Here is a 23,868-nt window from a genome sequence, read left to right as displayed (position 1 = left end):
ATGCGCTCCAGCCCCAGTTGTATCAAGAGACTCGAGGGACGAGGCTAGACACATTGCACCAAATCAAACGGCTTATGTAGACTGGAATAACCAGACGCAAGAAATTTGCACTCGCTTGAGACTGCTGGCTTATTTCGCCGAACATAACTGATTTGAAATTGGAGTAAAAACGGAAACCATTGAATGTAAATCAGTTTATATACATTCATATTACAGTATTATATGCGTTGCGACCCACTTTTGTCAATTTCTGGGTCCCAAATGTTAGCGATTTAGCTCCTTTAAGTCTTTTCATACTCTGTGTTGAACGACAACTGGTTGAGCCAGTAGGGTGTAGCGCTATTGTCTAGGCCACATGTCCCTAAAAGCATCCTGTAAGGCAGAAGCCTGTCATCAATAGTCCAGTTGGGGCAGAACAGTAGGACGTTAATCCCCATTTCATTTCATAAGAGATACATTAAGTTTAATAGCCAATCCTTACTTGTGTGAGGCATCAGCGTTCATATAACAATACCATTTATCTGGTAACTGTCTGTTAATACCATCTGGTAAACGTCGCCATTTTAAACAATTATCACACTGGGCCCATAACCAATCTGGCAGAGCCCTGTAAATAAATATAAGATAGCCATAAAAAGCGCGAAATTACACCGACAAGGCGTCCTTGTCTCAATAAAAAAGATACCCATCGACCAGCCTCCTGTTCAGAAGGAAAACTTGCTCTTTCATGAAATTCCTTAAGTGTTCAGGGTGCTGAATATTGCGTGGGTTCTCGGTTCTCGTTCTCACGTCCCCATTGATTCACACCATTAACAAACGTATTTTGGGTGGGTGGGTGGCCGAATGGCCACGTGTGTGTGTCATTAAGTCAAGTGGCGTGGTTTCAATTTTCCGTTTTCTCCGGGCCCGCCCCCCTCCCCCACTGCTAAAGACCCCTTCGCGCTAGCGAATTACCGAAACAAAATTGTACTAAATGAACTGGTTCGTGTCAAATAGACGTTAAACACACACACACACACACTCTCTCTCTCTCGGCTGTGAGTTTGTGGTATGATATAATATCAGCAGTAAGGAAAAATGAGCGAGATACCTAGTCATAATATTAATTCCTACCCCTGACTGGCCGAAGTAGATTGATTCATCTTCTCATTCCAATAATCGTTGGTTTTAGTAGCCAGTGCTGTTATAAATGTACTGAAAATACGTAGTATTAATCAACCAAACATATATAAAAAATTTGAACGATAACATAAAAATTGCCTACAAATTGACATCTAATACAAAAGTTTGAAGGCCCATGTCAATAACTTTGTAAACTGACAAGGGGGATCACGTAGCTAAGTGGGTAAGACGCTGGCTCGCTAGCCTGGAGGTCGGGTGTTTGATCCCTGCTTTGGCCGAGAAAGTCAGTGATGCAGGACGGAGGGCCTGACAAGGACAGCTGTCTAGTCGTTCGGATGGGACGAAAAATCAAGGTCCCGTGTACACATTGGCGTGCACGTAAAAGATCCCTTGGCAGTTGGAATTCGATATAAGAGTAGGCCGTAGTGCAGCTGCCCGCCATAGGAGCAGAACAGTAGGACGTTAAACTCCATTTCATTTCATGTAAACTGACAAACATATTTGTAATACGACGGCCAGAATTACACCAAGGACATAATTACCTAATCCAATAAGAATTGGGTTGGCGTTGCCATGGGGACTAATATGGGACCTTAAAATAATCGTAACAGACAACAATTTCCCGTGACTACCACCGGCGTTGCAGGAATTTTTGCAGGAGGGAATTTGCAAGATTCCTGAGACGATGTATCTTTTGTGAAGGTGAGGTAGCGGGGGAAAAGGCAAACGTTAAAAATTATAATACAGATATATAGGTTACTTGTAGCGTTCATTTTGCTCAAAATCTTGTTTATTGTGGATTGGTTGAAGAAAGTTGACTTCTACAACTCCGACAACGCCTACACCAAGGTCATTGGCTTGTTTCTGGTAACCAACTTTTTTGAAGGCTTTGATCAGTCGATTTTTATGGTACATCATAATACCATAATCTTCATAACCACCTTCTGAGCAGTTAAACCCGTAGGTTATTTTAATCGGTTTGTCCTTTTATTGGTTAAAGATACATTATGTAAGATTTAGATAAAGAGTTGGCCGTTCTTGTTATAATAGTTCAAAAGTAGATAATGAAAAGTGAATAATATGTTGAAATTTCAGACAAATGACTTCATTACTTCATGTTTGAAGTAACATCAAATAGACTACATGAAGTAGTCTGAAAAATTACACTTGTATAGTTGAATTTTACTACATATGCTAACATTCGTATTTCGTGTAGCATATAGCAGATCATGACTCATGCTGGCATTACACAATGGGTTATTCCTAATTGTTTTCAAATTTGAGTGAAGTCTGTGTCACTACAGACCCGGGACTGTACAGCACAGTGGACGCTTACGGCTAGCCTCCGGATCCATTCACTTTTTTTTAATTGTCTGTATGTTTGTGTTTTCCTGAGTATGATGCCCTGTCCGTGTATTTGATTTTGTGTAAATTTTGTGTGGTGCAGTCCCCCTGCACTTACTATTTGAGTCAAGGAGTCAAAAACAAGCAAGAATCTTCAAGAGTAACATTCCAATCTATAGTACCAAGAATCTCACTATTATCAATATTCAGGAAACCTTTGAAAGTCACATTTTGGTATATTCCATTTAGTCGCATACTCCTCGCAGTGTTTCGTTTGATTAGACCTAATCCCACTTAACGCGGCTGTAATGGAAACAAATGTCTGTTTCAAATTATGACTGGTCAATAGTCCGATTAACCACCAATTATAGCTAACTGCGTAACACAATCATTCAGGTTTAAGCAGAGCGTCAAATAGGACCAAATATGTTTACATAAAGTTATGTTATGTTAGCCTTCGGTGGTTGGAGGGGCAAAGCTGGGGCAAAGCTGGGGCAAAGTCCAAGGTTAAGGGGGCAAAGGCACGAGCTTCAACTAGGGGTAAAGTGTCAAACCGCGACAAAGCCAAATCACGACCGCCAAATGGGAGACCTTCCACAGAAAATTTGAAAAATAGACTGCGGGAAATGCTGTCTGACAGTATTAAGTCGGGCACCGATCGTCGTGATAAATAGATCTGACCAGATACCGTCCATCGCCTGATCACTAGTTTATCCGACCAGAGAACAAAATGTCAAACGAACGGACTTGTGAAACTCAACGAAGTCCCCTTGTGAGCGCCTCCCCAAGAAAATTTTAAATGTAGACTGTCGGAAATGCTGTCGGACAGTATTCAGGCACCGATTGTAGAGATAAATAGAGCTGATCAGATGCAGTCTGTCGTCTGATCACTAGTCTATCCGACCCCAGTGTCAAATCAACGGACTTGCGAACCTCAACGAAGCCCCCGAAAATTTTGAAAACTTGACTGTCGGAAATGCAGTCTGGCAGTATTTCAGGCATTAATCGTCGAAATGCAGCATTTCAGACACTGCATGGTCATCGAGATAAATAGAGCTGACCAGATACTGTTCGTCGCCAAATCACCAGCTTATCCGAATAGAGAGGGTGGTGTCAAACGAACGGTGTGAGTGTATCAAGTGAATGCATATTCTTGCAGCGTTGACCTATACCCAAAAACTTTGAAGATCGTAAAAAGCACTTTCCAAATGATTCACGTGTTATTGTTCATAGTAGGTTTACAGCAGAATGGGTTTGGTAAGAAATCACTCAGACTCTACAACATGCAAGTCTATGATTGAGTGGGGATGTGGGATTTAATCACTGTAGAAGGTATTGATTACCGAAACGTATCACAAATACTTTTTTTTTTAGGAGGGGCAAACAGAGGGCAGACCCCCCTGGCGCCGCCACTGCTCGCGAAATATTACGCCCAATTAACCAGTGCATAGCAGAATATTGTAGAGCAACTAATTGCGAGACAAACGATGCTATCAGACGGCTACAATGCAAACAATACTTTTGGGAGACGAACAATACTTTCACCGTTTTTAATACCGGTACCTTAAATCACTGTCTAAAGTTTCAGGGAAGACCCCAGATTACACGAAGGGCTGTACTTGGGATAGATTTGATTAAACGAGAAGAATAGACACGCTCCCTCAAAAGCTCAAGTATCGGAAGTCAATCCAACAATGGCCAGGGAGGGATTTCTCGGGACATTGCTTCAGGAATATGATTTAGTAGTTTCCTGATGATATTCAGGCAAAAATATAGACATTGAAACCGACAGCTGCATCCGGACCCTGGAAACCCTGTCTTTAAAATTGGTGCGGTGTTGTCGAGTTCATCAGGTCACCCATATCAAACGACAAATTTGAGTAACATAGTTTTAACTCAATATTTTGAGCTGAAACTCCCAGAAATAATAAATAAGCTTTTTCATTTTGAAATTTGAATACATTAAACACACTCGTATCAACTGATACCCCTATGGAATCTAAAAAATATCCCAAATCTATGTTTCTTTCTTTCGCCAATAACAATAACCACAGAGTTTTAGTGTCATTTAAAAGGATACCAGCCATTGAGGATTATATGTGTCGTATAGTGTCTGTGACAAACTTCTAGTCATCAATTTTGTTTTCACCTTATTTCCTCTTAAAAATATCTTCATCCGTGGTTTCAAAAACAAAATACTGCAATATTCCTGAAATAAAGTTATTGAGGACTGTATCTTCAATTGGCTTCGGTATGAACGCCGCTCACATAGAAGAATGTAAGGTTTATAAAACAAAATCTTAAATGGTATAGAAAGTTATGAAATGAGAACAACTTATCAGTTGCCAGACAACGAAACATGCCCACATCAGCTAAATCGCCGGAACAATCCACGACAGGGTAAATAAAATGCAAAAATAAAATCTAATCTAGACCCCTTTTAAGAGTCTACGGTGATCGGAAAGTTGAATTAAACGGGCTTCTTTGACTTACGCACATCCATACCCTTTGTCATGTCCAAGTTGAGATTGAAACAACGCTACTTGACTCAATGACAGACCTTATGTTCTAAAGCGTATGTGTTACCCCCCCACCCCCTTTGTCATAAAAAAACTAAGTACATCGATCAATATAAGTAATAAACACATTGTCAAATCTAAAACAATATTTTTACCTTTAATGATGTTTCATATTTAGATTTAGCTTCTTGTATCGGCCGGTACACTGAGGTCGTATCAATTTCTAATGTCTGTGGATTTAGTATATCTGTCGGATCACTTTCAAAATCAAGCTCCAACTGGCCTATATTATTACTGAAAATAGTGTACAACTAATTATCTTTCAGTGAACCGTACCAGTGGTGGGTGTGGCGCAGAAGGCTGATCCTTTTATGAATATCTGATACCGTCATTCATTATAGGAATTATCGAATGTGGTGAGTCCATTTGGCATCAAATCATCTCCTGGACTGTGGATTTGCCAATGATGAGAATTGATTTTTTTCAACAAAATTGCGTTGTAATATCATCATATTCATCGTGTGAACAGAAAGGTTTTGAAACAAAAATATATTAGTTTTTTTTTCTTTTCTTTATTTAAAGACAGATCATCAACTCAAAAGAACATTTCACTGCATCAATATAATGATCATGTTCGACTACAGGCATATCACTCTGCACACATAGAATCATCTATACTTTAACCACAGGAATCTGACCGTCTATCCGTATATATATGCATACACCAAGTCGTACCAGACAATATATAATAAAAAAACAACAGGAATGCAATGCCTGTTGAAAACTCGATCTTACCTGCTCTCGCTTCGGCTCGTTTTTTTTCAACAATTCGTAATGTCAGGCAACCAAACTTCTGTCAATTCACTCAGATATGTTTTTTCTTCAATCTAGTCGTTTTGATTTGCATAAATACTCCCACAAAACGATATCATCGCCACTTGTTTCCAATATTTACATCGTTTTCGCCCATTTTCATTTTGTCACGACCGCCATGCGCTGACGTCACACAAATAGACGCATTCGACAGACCTCGTTTTTTTTAGTTGCTGGGGTTGAGGGATTCTACAGATATTCGCCGAATATGTATAGACGTTTCACTGACGCATGAGACGACCCTACTCCTTATTATGTGTTAACCATTCGGCCATTTTAGTAGCTTTTCATGTAAGCAATTTTAAAATGGGAGCTAAAGAATAAAATTTGCCAAATTTTGTTAGTACCGTAGCTTTTCATGTAAGAAATTTTAAAATGGGAGCTATAGGATAAAATTTGCCTAATTTTTTTTGGTGATTTAAACAATGTTTTTTTTTTTAAAAATCAACTTCATAGGATTTTTTTTATATAGGCCTATATATAAAGTTTTTTTTCCTTTTTAAAATGCTGTTTGGTAAATCCAACAAACTACAAATGGTTCTGTTGAGGCCCTTCAAAATTGAATGGACGATTTATTTATTATAATTGTTTTGTTTTTTTCTTAAATAGTAGGCCTACTTAGCCTATGCAGAATTGAGATTTTTACATTAGTTTTAATTGTTTCTAAAATACGAAATGTTAAATCAGATGAACTAAAAATTATATTGATATCACATAATATTGTATTTATAAATATTTTTTCAATTACAAGACCTGTCACAGCTTGTGTTACTCTGCCAAAGCCCTATGAAGTTGATTTAAAAAAAAACAAAACATTGTTTAAATCACAAAAATTAGGCAAATTTTATCCTATAGCTCCCATTTTAAAATTGCTTACATGAAAAGCTACAGTACGGTACTAAAAAAATTAGGCAAATTTTATTCTTTAGCTCCCATTTTAAAATTGCTTACATGAAAAGCTACTAAAATGGCCGAATGGTTAACACATAATAAGGAGTAGGGTCGTCTCATGCGTCAGTGAAACGTCTATACATATTTGGCGAATATCGATAGAATCCCTCAACCCCAGCAACAAAAAAACGAGGTCTGTCGAATGCGTCTATTTGTGTGACGTCAGCGCATGGCGATCGTGACAAAATGAAAATGGGCGAAAACGATGTAAATATTGGAAACAAGTGGCGATGATATCGTTTTGTGGGAGTATTTATGCAAATCAAAATGACTAGATTGAAGAAAAAACATATCTGAGTGAATTGACAGAAGTTTGGTTGCCTGACATTACGAATTGTTGAAAAAAAAACGAGCCGAAGCGAGAGCAGGTAAGATCGAGTTTTCAACAGGCATTGCATTCCTGTTCTTTTTTATTATATATTGTCTGGTACGACATGGTGTATGCATATATATACGGATAGAAGGTCAGATTCCTGTGCTTTAACAATAGATTTCTTCCTTGAATGGCTGCAATATTGAAAAAATAGTGAACTATTTTGTTATGTTGTTCTAGTCCGTTATACGCCTTCCATACACGCAAAGATTACATTAATATTTTTGATTCCATTGAATATGAAAATGGAAGCAGAATAAATACTTACACTACAAGATTGTAAAGTATAAGTCTCGTTCCTGTTTTATGTTCTGCTAATAATTCAAATTCTTTTAACAGACGCTCTTCTGAATTGAATAGCGAATATTTTGTAATCTCTCGAAGATTACTGACAGTTTCTGTTGAATTGGACCTCTTCTGTTCAAAGGTGTTAAGTTGATATTATAGCCAAACAATATTACATAACCAAACAAAGTCTCCATTTAAGATACACAATGATACATGATATAAGAGCTAAATCTGCCTATTGCACGTCTTGTTTCTGGATTCAAATGTTACATATTGGTATTTGATAATTAATTATCACGGAAAAGTCATAATCAACTTTCTGGGCCAACAAATGGACCCGATTTTAAGTATATTAGAACACAGCAACTTTAATTATTTTAAAATCATCTTCTACCTGTCGTATTGAAATGAGGTTTAACGTCCTACTGTTCTGTTCCGATAAAGACCATTTAAACGATCTTTGCTAGATTATAAGAAAGAAATGTCAGAAGCCTTAACATGTAGAGGAAAACAACATACGCAAAATATTACAAATATATATCACAGAATTATATTTCAATACAGATTTTTGACTAATCCATCAAACAAATTCGACCGCAAACACCACTGCCATACCAGCCAAATCTTACTTGGGGAGAGCTAGACATGAATTTGGGCATTAAATCAAATGGAAGTTGTACGATCCATTGATATAGTTAGTATAGTGTTACACAAGGGCTAACTTGTGTAAAACATCACACCATTTTAACACGGGGTTGGCTTCACATAAGGAAACATTCGGAAGAAGAGTCAAAATTCCCAACCCCGTCTATAAATGACTGTATGTCAATTCCAATAGAACCGTGATGACAACACGTTATCCCCCATTTGCATTCTATATTCAATATATATGAGACTGTCCAGCACGTTTTAGAGTTTGCGTAAATATGAGGAAATAGCCGGTGTGAAGCTAAAACCATTTAAAAATTTGAAAGGATATTGTTTAGTATATTCCATGTTACCATAGGAACGACTACAGTTTCGGCTTTTATTTGACTCAAATAATTCTGTGACAACATTCCAACACTCATTTCTTTTAAATGCCGAGTAAAAACTAAAACATCCTTAGCAATCCTCATAGAGCCCGATTTAAAGCCATTTCCATAATGGCCAATCGGTTGGTGTTGTGATTTTCCTTCATAGACATGCTTTTCACAAAAGCCAAAACTGAAAGAAAAAAATATTTACAACAAGCCAACAGTGAGGCTGATCTCTCCCGCTAAAATGCCAAAATAAATAAATGACACATATTAACTAATCGCAGATTTTTTTCAAAATATCGAGCAATCAAACTGATTATCAACTATACACTAGGTTTCATCACTCTCTATCAGATAGATAGATAGTTATCTTGTCCCAAAGCATCGACCAATGAAATTGCTTAGCTCTGCTTAGCTTTAGCTCGAAATGTTAATCATTGAACTCGGTCAAGACATACACCTAATGAACATCTACATCAAGTTTAAACATTCTACTTCAATTAAAAGCAGAGGTATTATGTCTTGGCCAATCGCTCTTTAGTCTAAGCAGAAAATTTTCACCATCGAACTTAGTCAAGGAAATGATAGGCCTATAATGAATCTATATTCAGAGTTTCATCGCACTCCACAAAGTATCGACCAATCAGATTGCTTAGCTCTGCTAACCTAAGGAGAATATGCTCACCGTCGAACCCCATCGAGACATTGACCTCATAAACACATACACAAAGTTTGAGCATTCTAGCTTAATTAGAAAGAGTTATTGTGTCCCAAAAAGTGTGACGGACGGACCGGCCGACAGATGGACAGACAGACGGACGAACCCATTTTAATAGTCCCCTGCTTTCTTTGATAATCATCATAATCCAATATACAATAAGATTTTGAGAATCTGAAATATATTATAGATGTCTTATATCATAAATCGAGGTAAAATTAGCGTCATGATGTTATATTGGTAACCATCAGAAAAACAAAAATTCAATTCTTCTCACAAACCTTAGCATCTTTAGTAATTTATCAGGAGCTAAACCTGATCCATTATCAGTAATAGTTAAACAAGTTTTCTTTGATAGGCCTAACTCTTCTTTATCAATCCATAAACCTTTAGCATTGACATCGGGATCATACGCATTATCTGAATAATGGAGAACATATATAAGCAGCAAAAGAAACGTCAGGTTGGTATGTGTGAGAGACTTATTGATCTCGACCCAATTATCTCCCTCGTTTGACTCTTTGAAAAAGTGAGTTTGTAGTGTCGGAAAATAAACCAGGAAAAATTGTCTGTCGCATTGTTGTCAAGTTGTTTTTTGGTGTGCCTTTCCAAGTTGCGGTACCTATTTTAGTGGTCCAGTCTTCACTATTTGTGATAGAATTACTTATTTCAATACAAACTGTAATGATATGTGTTGACAATTGTGCGTTTGAACCTATTCGAACTTGCGTAAGGATTCTTAGACTGTATCAATTGTAACGTTAAACAGTAACTAATGCTGCACATGCTGTTCACCGGGACCAGCCCTATAAAATGCACCCCCCATACATGGTTGAATCATTCACACTACAACGTCTACAGCAGGCCACGACTCGGGACAGCTCAGGGGAACACGAGACCAAACACAGCCGATGGATTATGCCAGACTTTTCTGAGAGTATGGTTCCAGGTGCTAATGGCAGCCATCAATCGTCTGGTCCACTCCATGTACTGACGCTGCGCTGCTGTTATTTATACTCGCGGTGGACACACCAGACACGGGTGTATAGATTGTATACAGACTCTGAAACCTTCTCGTAATGTTTTACAAATTGTGATGAATTAATCACTAATGTGTCAACATACTGTTTACAAAAAATTGCTGTTATCCATTTAGTAAATTGTTTTCTAGACTGATTTGATTAAAGTGCTTCTCTGAGTTTGAAATCGTACTGACCAAATTTGAAACAGATCTGTTAACAAGCAGTTGCTACACAAGATACGGCTACATTTTGCAAGAAATTTCGTACAATAAGGGGCCATAATCCAGGATGTGACGGTCCAACATGCATCAATATCAAGAGGAACCGAGATCTTTGGGATATAAGCATATATTTTAAGCTTAATCAAAATCAGATAAAAAAAATGTAACCTTGTGGACCACAAGCTAAAAACGTGATTATTTTTTGTACAATCATTGTCCTTAATCCAGGTAGTTACGGCCCGATATGTGCAAATATCGAAAGAGACCTTTGGGACATAAACATAACTTTGTATTACATATTTTTACACTATTTGAGAACGGAGAGTCGCCATTTTGTCCGATTTTCACGAAATTCAAACACTATCTTCATTTATGTACTTGAACGCTTTTTAAAATCAAATAAAACATTGTTACCTCTTGCGGGTCTACAAGCTAAAAACACAGGTACATGAGGACAGGAACGCCCTTCTTACCTATGTGATTTTTTCAAAATTTTTGATTTTGTTTTTTTTCCTTCATATTCTTCAAAAATTTTAATCTTCTTTATTTTCTTCCTATTTGGTTCTAAATCATATAATATTTACTATCAAACATGTTAGTATATAAAAAAAAAATTATACCTTCTGCTGTATCTAATAAAAGAGAAAGGTGATTTATGGCAAATAAACTGACTAAGCATTTTTTTTAAAAATTTGAAATATGTGTTTTTATCGAAAGAAATATATATCGAAGGGAACCAAGTGGTTGATTTGTAAGGCAAGACAATTTTATTCACGATTTTGAATTAAATAGTGACAGGGGTACCTCACGGAGAAAAAAATGTCAACAGAAAAGTGTCTCACCTTTCTCTTTTATTATATAGGCAGAAGGTATGATTTTTAATACGAACATGTTTGATAGTAAATATTATATTATTTAGCGCCAAATTGGAAGAAAAATATTAAGAAGAAATCCCAGAAAATCATGAAAATATTTTGAAAAAAATCACATATAGGTCCACCATATAGTGCCTGTCCCCATGTACCTGTGGCTAAAAAGGCTATTTTTCGCATAAGCAGGGGCCATAATCCAGGAAGTTACAGTCGCCAATATCTAATGGAACAGGGATATTTAAATTACATTTGATCAAAATCGGATAAATATAGTGACTTCTAAAAGGTGCACAAGCTAAACTCCTGATGTTTCGTACAAACAGGGGGCATAATCGTCGAATTTACGGTCCGATGCATGCTAATATCGGCAAAGGCGGTATAACTCTGGAACGAAAGGTCGCAGAACGCTGATTATCCATATAGTATCAATACTATTCGTCTTCTAATAACGACAATTGTGACGTCCTGTGGTGTCCACAAACAAATGTGAGCGGTCAAACGCCATATGGAGGTAGCTGCGGTGGTTCAGTGTTGGCTGAGAAAGTTCATCTGGTTTTTTTTCCGGTTTGGTTCCACCATGTCAGTGGTGAAGGGAGGAGGGTCTGGCAATGGGCATATTGACGTGCACGTAAAAGAACCCTTAACAGTTGGAATTCGTTATAAGAGTAGGCCGTAGCGCCAATGTCCGGGCAAAATTCCCCCATCGCACACTGTATGGCGTATGTCCGTCTTCATTAGCCTAGTCGGCGCAGAGAAGTAGAATGTATAACATACCTGATGATAACGTCGAGCAATAGAAGTGTGTTCCGAGTAAAATTATACATTAGGCTTACCTATTAATTCTGCTATTGCACTAAACACCCAGATGTGATTTGTACTGTTGGAATGTAGAAAGCTCGGACTGACCTAAAATGAAACACAGTACTTATATAACATTGTTTTAATTATATAAATCTATTTATTAGGATATGGTCACAACAATCACTTTAGGCAAACCTATAAAAAGATCCCTTGGCAGTTGTAATTTGATATAAACGTAGGCCATAGTGCTGTGCCCAGGCAAAATTTGCTTTATAGCACACTGTATGGCGTATATGCCCATCTTCATTAGACCATTTCATTTCTAATTCATTTTACTAGAACCATTTTACTTAGGTAATTACTGTTTGTTTTTCTCTTATATGTACTTTTATTTACTGGTTGGTATATATCTTTCAATTTTGTACTGTGTATATGGGCACAAGACCTGATCTCTGTGTAAATACATGTATTCTGTGAATATAAGAACCTGAACAGCACATTAGAAACCGTTCTCCAGTATTAATACACTTTAAAAAATGATGATGTTATTATTATTATTATATACATTTTTCATTAATACTAGTGGTCACTGGTGTATAGTATTGTTGTGTACGAGGAAATTTATATAATTGCATTTGTTTATTTTTTTTAATTTCTTTCTTTAAATAAATGTAATCTTATACTCTCTTATAGGGGATTGGGTATCGAATGGGTAGCATATCATAAGGTCTGTCATTGAGTCCACTGGCGTGGTTTAGATTCCACGGTTGTACTTGACAAGGAGAAGGGTGGCCTGTCCAACCTCATGGGTTTTCTCTGGGTCCTCCGGTTTCCTCCCACTGGTAAAAACCACTACACGCAAGCGAATTATTGGAATAAAATTGAACCAAAATTACCTAGTTTGGGTCGAGTGGAAGTTAAACCCCATTTCTCTCTCTCTATACTCTTATAATAAGTCTATTGTTTTCTCGTTTTAAAAAAATAGTAAAATTGATGAAGGTGAATTATTATTAATTGTATCGATCAGATCACATGGTATTATTATTTTTGTTTTTTCTTAGCATTATATATAATTATAAGACGGAACCAGTATTTCAAGCATGCCAAAATCGTTTTCATCTGTATTAAGTATATATTTCTTTTGGCTATTGCTTCACTGAAATAGTTTTGAAGAAATACTTGTTTCCAGAAAATAAAAGATTCATTCAATCATTGGTGCTATTTCCTAATTATTGGCCATATTTATGCCACAGATCAGGGGTAAGTCGTCTTTACCGTGTCAATGCGACATTTAACAGGTGATATTATCCAGTAATCCCGGCATATTTGCAGAGAAATTCTCTCAGGCAAATGTAAACAATCCAACGTGTTCCGTCTCATAAAAGGTATTCACTGGTCTATTTATGGCTATTGACCCTTGACCTATGACGATCTTTGCTTTTATGGTTTCTGATTGGCTTAGAATTTGATTTTTTCACCCGATTATGGCTACACTTGACAAATATAGTTCGAGACGTAATTCAAGTGCAAGACGTATTGTGCAATGCATTGGAACAGAAAAGTATGCGACAGTGACGGCCTACTGGTTAAATTATGTAACAAAGCGTCAGATTTTCAACCGGAATTTGCTGGGACGAGATGAAACGATTTTTGGGGCTAAATCACAGCCTATATATGAATTTTCTCGATAATATGACCAGATCCAAAGAATGGAAATAGAGGGAAGAGAATGGCAAAGGGAAATGGCACACGAGTTGGAAGTAGACACTAAAAGACGGGCTGTGGGCTGGTGAAAGAAGGGCTCGGGAGAGGGAAATGATCCACGAATTGGAACTAAGGAGATTAGCATTGGAAATGACCTCTAGAGATAGCATAATGTCAGGGGTGCGAGGTCAGAACTTAAGTTAGAATTGGGTGCCGCCCTTCAGTGCGCGCCTAAATTCCATGAGCATGAAGTGGAAAGTTTCTTCCTGAACTTCGCTTGGAATAGCCGACCGAATACTGGACAATTCTAATTGTGAGAAATTTGCTGGGCAAAGTCCAGGATGTTTTCGCGGCCATTTCATTTGAAAATTCCAGTGATTATGAGGAAGTGAAAAAGGTTATCTTAGCCGCGTATGGATTGGTGCTTGATGCATACTTCAAAAAGTTCCGTGACGTCCGACACGACTCAGGGGATCACGTGGCTAAGTGGGTAAGACGCTGGTTCGCTAGCCTGGAGGTCGGGTGTTCGATCCCTGCATTGGCCGAGAAAGTTCATCCAGATTTTCCGGCGTGGTTCCCCCTTGTCAGTGATGCAGGGCGGAGGGCCTGACAAGGACAGCTGTCTAGTCCTTCGTATGATACGAAAAACCGAGGTCCCGTGTATACATTGGAATGCACGTAAAAGATCCCTTGGCAGTTGGAATTCGATATAAGAGTAGGCGATAGTGCCGCTGCCCGGGCAAAATTTCCCTCATAGCACACTGTATGGCGTATGCCCGTCTTCATTAGCCCAGTATAGGAGCAGAACAGTAGGACGTTAAACCCCATTTCATTTCATTTTCATTTTCAAACTCATAAAATCTTGTGAAGACGGTACAGGCCAGATGTCTAGTCCTTCGGACGAGACGAAAAACCGAGGTCCCGTGTATACATTGGAATGCACGTAAAAGAACCCTTGGCAGTTGGAATTCGATATAAGAGTAGGCGATAGTACCGCTGCCCGGGCAAAATTTCCCTCATAGCACACTGTATGGCGTATGCCCGTCTTCATTAGCCCAGTATAGGAGCAGAACAGTAGGACATTAAACCCCATTTCATTTCATTTCATTTTCCGACGCGACTCACACCAGACACATGAACAATCATTTGAAAATCTTAGCATGGCGAGATAGATGGAGCAATTCAACAAGAAGTTACCATGCAAAATACGCCCACACTTTGCAAGAGATGGACAAAGAACGAGTAAAAAAAAAAATAATAATGTGATTTTTTGTACAATCGGCGTCCATAATCCAGAAATATATGGTCCGATAAGCGCGAATGTCGAAAGGAACCGAGATCCTTGGGTTATAAACTTACATTTCAAGTTTCAACAAAATCGGATAAAACTTGTGACCTCTATAGGGTCCACAACCTTGATATACCATATTTTTACCCTATTTGAGAAGGAAGGGCGGCCACTTTGTCAGTTTTTGGCCGATTTTCACGAAATTCGAACTCAGCCATCCTTAGGGTGTAACGGTGATATAATAATACGTTTTTTAAATCGGATAAAAATTATGACCTCTATAGGGTCCACAAGCTAAAATCGGATAAAAATTGTGACTTATAGGGAAAAAGAAGTTAGTTAAAAAATTTGTCTGGCAGGAAACTCAGATCAAGCCTTCTTGATTGAGCTACATAAACCAAACTCCTGTACATCTATTAACCAATTCATGGTGACGGATCTAAAACCTAATCAAGATGACATACAGCTGGCAACCTCCAATATCAACAAGCCAACAGTGAGGCTGATGTCCCCCGCCGAAATAGGAAAATAATTAGAGGACACATATAAAAATCAAATTGCGTATCGCTCTGCTTACCCTGAGCAGAAAATGCTCATTATCAAACTTAGTCAAGGTATTACTGTAATGAAACTATACACCAAGTTTCATCAATCTCACTTAATTAGAACTAAAGTTATCGTGTCCCAAAGCATCAACCAATCAAATTGCTTATCTCTGCTTACCCTAAGCGGAAAATGCTCATCTTCGAACTCCATCAAGGCATTGACCTAATCAACACATACACCAAGTTTGAACATTCTAGCTCAATTAGGAAGAGAGTTATCGTGCCCCAAAGTTTTAACCAATCAAATTGCTTATCTCTGCTTACCCTAAGCGGAAAATGCTCATCTTCGAACTCCATTAAGGCATTGACCTAATAAACACATACACCAAGTTTGAACATTCTAGCCCAATTAGAAAGAGAGTTATCGTGTCCCAAAGCATCAACCAATCAAATTGCTTATCTCTGCTTACCCTAAGCGGAAAATGCTCATCTTCGAACTCCATCAAGGCATTGACCTAATCAACACATACACCAAGTTTGAACATTCTAGCCCAATTAGGAAGAGAGTTATCGTGTCCCAAAGCATCAACCAATCAAATTGCTTATCTCTGCTTACCCTAAGCGGAAAATGCTCATCTTCGAACTCCATCAAGGCATTGACCTAATAAACACATACACCAAGTTTGAACATTCTAGCTCAATTAGGAAGAGAGTTATTGTGTCCCAAAAAGTGTGACGGACAGACAGACGGACGGACAGACGGACAGACAGACGGACAGACAGACGGACGAACCCATTTTAATAGTCCCCTGCTTTCTTCGAAAGGCGGGGGACAATAATATTCTTATTAATGCCAGTAGGGCCTGTGTTAAATTAGTAACCATAAAGAAACGGCGAAAAAAAAATAAATGGTTTGACCTAGATTGCGAACGATTAAGCCATGATATGATGACCGCACAAATTAAACTAAACGATAACCCAACTGACAATATATTAAGAAAGATTTACTATAGTAGGAAAAAACTGTACAAGAGAATTACCAAATTTAAAAGTCGCCAAGCCAAAAATAGTATTTTAGAAAAACTTAATGAAATTCAGAGTCAAAACCCGAAAGAATACTGGAAACTAATAAACTCGTTAATTAAAGAAAACCCCGGGGATGATAAGAATGAGGGCATATCCATTGATAGTTGGGAAAGACACTTTAAAACTCTATTCAAAGATAAAACCATGTCAAACAACAATGTGAAGAAACAGATGATGCTATCAATTTACTTCTAGAATCAAACAAAACTAATAAGGAAATAAACTCAAAGATAACTGCAATTAAAGTTCGAAAAGCTTTTACGGGACTAAAGAGGAATAAGTCTAGTGGGCCCGACTTAATACTAAATGAGATGCTTCTTGCATCATGTGAGTACATGATTGATGTGTATATAAAATTCTTCAATCTAATTCTTGAATCTGGGAGCTTTCCCGAACAGTGGCGCGAATCGTTCATAGTCGCAATACATAAGAAGGGGAGCATGAGGACGCTTGTAACTATCGCGGAATTGTGCTAGCCACTTAAAAATATAATTGCCAAATTCCGGGAAGAAAAATCATTTGTGATTGGGTTCCGGGGAAGATTAATCAATCTAGTTTCGTTTTCTCGTCATGTTACGTAATGTTCATGACGATGGGAGCCATTGTTGGACCGAGACCATAGAGCTACCCAGTCTGTCCCTGCATACACAAAGGGAGTAAATTAATAAAATCATCTTTGTCTTGTGTTTATATCCCCGCCATCATTACTTAGTCCAGCCATTACAGAAAAGGAGTGCGTTAAAGTTTAACTTAAACCTATTTTCGTTTTCATTTTTATGTCTTTCATTCTTATATCCCATTTCTAATTTCTGTCAAATCGAAATAAACACCGTTTAAACCGCCGAGGCGAATGAGAAAACCTATAACATTTACATTGGACAGTATTATATATACAATAATAAGCATTATTATTACATATAAATAAATAAATAAATAAACAGGTTCACTCACTCGACTCCGTTCTATTTGTCGTGCGTCCATTTTGATTAATTTGCGATGGAGTGAGTCACGTGACTGCATACCAGAATATATCATACCATGAATCGTATATAATACAGTTCGATGATCGTCACATCCCAATGACGTCTATACTAATCCGTCATTGTCACACCCTGTGCAGATATTTTGTTACACTAATTTATCGCACATACATGTATGATAATGTCAAACGTTATATAGAAACACAACAATCAACAACATACGATTACACAATCTCCCAAACTGAGTGTCTTCCCTAGCGAGACTTATGTGGAGAATGATGATTCGTGCCGTCTTGTTACATAGGAAGCATAATTTTTAATTTTTAATTCGTCATATCTTTGTAAATACAGAACCATTTTTGGACAGATGTTCCAATCAGTGATCCAAATTCCACAATAAAATTATATTGTTAGGGAATCTATAGCGCCAAAGTCTTTACTATATTTCTTCTATGAGAAAACCGGAGGCGTACATAAAGTTTTTGTTTGGTGTGTGTGTGTGTGTGTGTGTGTGTGGGGGGGGGGGGTAGCTGATGCACATGCCCCTAATACGAGTGACGCAGTCAGGGGGCGGCACCACAGGTGAAAGTTTCTATGGGTCAGTAGCTGATCTAGAAGCTGGGAATAGGGGGTGGGGGTGGGGCGGTTCCAAATCTAGGGATCTACCCACTATAACACCCCACAAAAAAAAACTATATTAGTAACTGAGTTTTTAATGTTTTGGGACCGGGCCTGAAGGGACTTTGTCTAACGGGGGCGATTACTAGGTCTCTGGAATGTAATTTACTGGACTTCGGGATCTGGGGAAAGCCTTTACAGAATTCTGATGATTAGAAAATACGCTACATGAGTAAAATACGTTTTCATTTCTACTGGTATTAAATATGCATAATTTTATAATTTAAAGATTTTTTGTGTATTTCTGAAACAAACTATGCTTCCGATAACTTCTTACCAACTGTCCGACTAATGTTATCCGTATGACAATCAATAATATAATTTAAATTATCAAAATCTTCGGAACAAGCTCCCTCAATTTCTTAGATTAACAACCTCATTACAGGAATTTTTTTTTCAAACATAAGTTGACTAGGTTATTTTATACTATACCGTTGCAATTTAGGTGCACGGATTCACACAAAAATTTTCCCTTCTGTTTTGGCACTGTTTGTTTACCGCATTAATTCATTTAGTCTGAGACCGACTGCAGTGAGCACTTATTTTGAGACCGACTATTTTTTTCCCTCGGGACTAGTTTATTTTATACTACACCGGTGCAATGTAGGTGCACGGAATCACGCAAAAATTTTCCCTTCTATTTGGCACGGTTTATTTACCGCATTAATTCATTTAGTGTGAGACCGACTGCAGTGAGCACTTATTTTGAGACCGAATATTTTTCCCTGGGGGTGGGGTGGGGCAAATTTCTTAGACGAACATATTCACAACAGAATAAGTGTAAAAAACATTTTTTTCAATCATGATAAGTTGACATGGTTATTTTATACATACATGTATTTGGGATTTTTCCTTCTATTTTGGCATGGTTGGTTTACCTCATTAATTCAGTGAGCACTTATTTTGTGATCGACTGCACTTATTTCACGACCGACTGCATTTTTTTTGCGACCGATTATTTTTTTCGCTTAAGCGGTGGACACACTAGCCGAATGATTCGGCCGAATCAATCGGCGCCGAATTTTATTCGGCCGATTGGGTGGACACACTAGCCGAATGCTTCGCCCGATTCAACCTGTCGATTGCATCACCTTTCATGATTAAAGTGCACATAAGATGGTCCCGGAAAATTTGAGATACGTGTAGCCAATGGTTACTATATCCACTTCACGGCAATTTCACGCCAATCTGGTTGAAATTAATTCAGTTATCTTCACTCAAAGTCGTAAAAATAGACCTCCCGTAAAAACGGCTTTGCCAATTATCGAAAACACTCTTAATCCCCTCAGACACCAGTGACGTCACAGTGACCGAATGCATATTCGGAATGTTTATTCCTTAATTACCTATGTACAGCCGGCGTGTGTATTCTTTAACGCCTGAAGGATTCCTTAATCCCCCTAATTAAATAAAACAATTGACTACGGAATAGTTTCTTTTGTAATTCATTTTAATTTAAGATCCAATTTAGAGTGCCTACAACTTTTAAACTTTGAAGTCCTGAACTCTTAATTAATTTTTTACAATATGGAACTTATTGGACGAACACTTTTAATATGTAAATAATATACGGGTCCAGCTATGTGGTTTTTACTGCGAGCACTTCGCTTTTCCACATAAAGTGTAGTGTCGTTCATATCTGTCATTAATTAATCAATCCGACTATCAAAGTTATACAGACATGGGTCATAAATTAATTTCAAGTTGGTGTTAGCAGTGAGTGTTAGTGGGATTAAGAATGTTGATTAGGTAATTATCTTTTTTTACGCCGGCGAAGATCAAAGACATCACTCTAAGTGAAACGTGTGCGTAATACCTCACGAACGAACTAATGGTAGAATCATACACACACACATTTATTGTATAAAATAATTAAGTTTTACTAATAAGTTGTTTAAAATTACTATATACCCAATAATTATTGCTCACCGGTGTTTTTGTTATCAAGTAGCCTCGTATTATTTGTTGATTGGCGTTTAAACAACATTTAATTGATGGATGGATTAACGTTTTTGATACGATTAGGTTATAATGTCTAACATCGGTTATCTTCTTTATAATAAAAGTATATATTTTACAATTGCATTGACAGTTTAATCACTCACCAAACGTCACCAGGAACTCCACGAATGATCCCGTGCAGTTTTCGCGACGAAGTTTAACCTCATTTACTACACCCGTAGTACATGGAACGGTACTAATAATAAGATACCAAGCGTTGATTGGCAGAGAAATGAGTGCGATCTATTGTACATGTTATGCATAGTCATCGGAAAATTCCATATTCACTGTAGTTGTTCTTTATGCATAGAAATGGTTATTATTATTATATATAGCTAATAATGAATATATCGACAAATGACTGGCACCATTTGTATTTCGGTACTTAAGTTTGTGATATCAAGTATTACGGGGTTATCCAAATTACCGGTAAATGCGCTAATTTCTTGAGTCATCTTTATTTGACACGTGGCCTATTTAAACAAAGGCAGCTTAAATTGATCTACAGCATGATACGGCATTTTAAATTCACTCTAAAATATTCCAATCACAAATGCCAGCAGCCACTATTATACACCAGGGACTTAGTCAATCTGTTTCACAGAGGATTACGAAAGTATTCTAATATCTCTGAAAATGATGACCGCCTTAAACACGTGACGTCACATCACGCGACGTCAATCATTGGCTCAATGGCGCGTGCATTGTTTACATAAGACGTTACTAAATCGGGCAGAATGCTGCCTTTTACTCATGGCTGAATGGTTAGCGTGCGCGCGCTGTATCATAAAGTCTGTCATTGAGTCGACTGGCGTGGTTTCGAATCCCCGGTTGTACGTGACAAGGAGTAGGATCGCCTGTCCAACCTCGTGGGTTTTCTCCGGGTCCTCCTCTTTCCTCCCACTTCTAAAGACCCCTACGCGCAAGCGAATTATTGAAATAAAATTGGACTATATGTTAGTCCCGAAATGAACTAGTTTGTGTCGAGTGGACGTTAACCCCCCCCCCCTTCTCTCTCTCCCTTATCATTGATTGTAGCGGCCTCGCGAATATTCACTACTGATCAGTGTTGGATTTAATATTTACTAGGGTTGGTAGGTTTGGGTAAATCTTGCATAACTTGTAATAATGAATGCACGTAACTGGTTTTGTAGTGCAAGATCTCATATTAAGTTTAAATGAAATGAAATGGCGTTTAACGTCCCACCTTTCTGTACCAAACGGGATAATGAAGGCGGGCTTTAAACGGTAGCCTACGTGTCAGGGCCCCATCGCCCCCACTTGAAAAATAAATTTGACATATTTAATTTCGAAATAATTAAAATTCATCCTCGCATCCACTTAAAAATATAATTGCCAAATTCCGGGAAGAAAAATCATTTGTGATTGGGTTCCGGGGAAGATTAATCAATCTAGTTTCGTTTTCTCGTCATGTTACGTAATGTTCATGACGATGGGAGCCATTGTTGGACCGAGACCATAGAGCTACCCAGTCTGTCCCTGCATACACAAAGGGAGTAAATTAATAAAATCATCTTTGTCTTGTGTTTATATCCCCGCCATCATTACTTAGTCCAGTCATTACAGAAAAGGAGTGCGTTAAAGTTTAACTTAAACCTATTTTCGTTTTCATTTTTATGTCTTTCATTCTTATATCCCATTTCTAATTTCTGTCAAATCGAAATAAACACCGTTTAAACCGCCGAGGCGAATGAGAAAACCTATAACATTTACATTGGACAGTATTATATATACAATAATAAGCATTATTATTACATATAAATAAATAAATAAATAAACAGGTTCACTCACTCGACTCCGTTCTATTTGTCGTGCGTCCATTTTGATTAATTTGCGATGGAGTGAGTCACGTGACTGCATACCAGAATATATCATACCATGAATCGTATATAATACAGTTCGATGATCGTCACATCCCAATGACGTCTATACTAATCCGTCATTGTCACACCCTGTGCAGATATTTTGTTACACTAATTTATCGCACATACATGTATGATAATGTCAAACGTTATATAGAAACACAACAATCAACAACATACGATTACACAATATAACTTAAGTTGCAATTGCAAATTTTCAAGTTATATTTTTAAAATGTATTAAAATAAAGCCTTAAAATAGATGGTATCCATAAACAGTCCTACCTTGTTAAAGAATAATCCTATTAATCCTATAATTCGCTATTGCCAGCTGAGAAATTGGCAAAAATATCATTTTTAACTTCAAATTCTAACGTTGGAAAATGGCTGCCCCATGTTGTCAATAGCAAAACAGGGGAGGTAATTGTGTTGATATATCCTGTGTCATAGATTTTTAAGGGTGGGAAATAATGCCCATGATCGTATAATAGTGATTTGATAACCTATTGAGCAAAAGACATAGAAATAATTATGTTTTGACTTTCTTAGAAAATATGAAATTCTCGCTTTAAAGATATGAAATTGTAGCTTTCATCGGCGACTATTGAACTCGACAATAAAATATTGTTGAAAACTTGTGTATATATTTAGTAATACTTTGTTGTTTTTCTTTTTATCAAATAGTAATAGAGCTTTTTAATAATTGTGAAAGCCTAAATTAATGTCTTTTACGTGAAACAGAATAATTGCAATCAACACATGGCCATGAATATCGATGATTGACAAATCGCGTGTTTCCTTATCTCAGGGGCTCATCCACCAAAGAACCGTAAGGTTTCTTTGCACATACTACAATAACATCAGGATTATCGGTTTCGGTTAATCAGCATTAATTATCCAGCTTTGATCGTTGCCATTTCTAATATTTTCCTAATAGATTTTTCTTTGTACGCACTAATTTATCAGTTGGTACTGCTAATGCATCTCAGCGTGCCGTCCCTATAGGAATGTGCGATCTGCGACTGTGCTTTACTTGATAGCGTAAGCGAACTGTAAATTTGACCTACATGTTATTTTTATAAAATCGTTTTTGGCTTATTATAGATTGATTTGACAGTTTGTGTTCTACGTACCTTTCCATTTCAACTTACTCCCGAGTTCGAAATGTCACATTGCCCGAGTCGGAAACGTCTAGGACATTTTTTTTTAGGCTGGAAGGTCATTAGTCCAAGTTGGACAGGTGATCCCACTCCTTGTCACGTAAAAGTGGGGAATCAAAACCATGCCATTTGACTTAATGACAGACCTTAGGATCTAATGTGCACTAGTTAGACTATCTGGCCATCCAACCCCTCGGTCAAGAGTCTAAACATGCTTAGTTATAGAGTAATGATAAATACTCTGATAAACAGTACTGAATTAGACATCGAATTTTCTCCTGTTTACATGTATTTCCATAATTTATGATTAGAATATAGTTGACCTCCCATACGTAAAAGTGGGGAATCAAAACCATGCCATTTGACTTAATGACAGACCTTAGGATCTAATGTGCACTAGTTAGACTATCTGGCCATCCA

The 23,868-nt window shown here is 37.5% G+C and overlaps 1 protein-coding gene across 1 annotated transcript; it reads right to left on the bottom strand.

Annotated features, from left to right (window-relative positions):
- Window positions 1-4,534: 4,534 nt before the first annotated feature.
- LOC126812553 (MORC family CW-type zinc finger protein 3) lies at window positions 4,535-18,106 on the bottom strand. The gene is made up of 7 exons (XM_056098375.1): window positions 17,698-18,106; window positions 12,156-12,228; window positions 9,489-9,627; window positions 8,450-8,676; window positions 7,451-7,601; window positions 5,141-5,279; window positions 4,535-4,675 (listed from the first exon to the last, which is right to left on the bottom strand). The coding sequence occupies exons 1-7, from the start codon at window positions 17,779-17,781 to the stop codon at window positions 4,535-4,537; spliced, it is 954 nt and encodes a 317-aa protein (XP_055954350.1). The 5' UTR covers window positions 17,782-18,106.
- Between the last annotated feature and the right edge of the window lie 5,762 nt (window positions 18,107-23,868).

The sequence above is a fragment of the Patella vulgata genome, chromosome 2 (assembly GCF_932274485.2).
Source record: "Patella vulgata chromosome 2, xgPatVulg1.2, whole genome shotgun sequence".
NCBI classification, from domain to species: Eukaryota; Metazoa; Mollusca; class Gastropoda; family Patellidae; genus Patella; species Patella vulgata.
The sequence above is the reverse complement of the archived record's forward strand: the minus strand, read 5'-3'. Positions and strand labels throughout refer to the sequence as shown.

Bases quoted from the DNA above. Each gene is read 5' to 3' on its own strand.
- LOC126812553 (XM_056098375.1), bottom strand. From the start codon at position 17,781: ATGATATATTCTGGTATGCAGTCACGTGACTCACTCCATCGCAAATTA. The intron at 5,280-7,450 runs GTAAGTATTTAT...CACTATTTTCAG, and splicing joins ATACTTTACAATCTTGTAGT to TAATAATATAGGCCAGTTGG. The intron at 4,676-5,140 runs GTAAAAATATTG...ACTTTATTTCAG, and splicing joins AATATGAAACATCATTAAAG to GAATATTGCAGTATTTTGTT.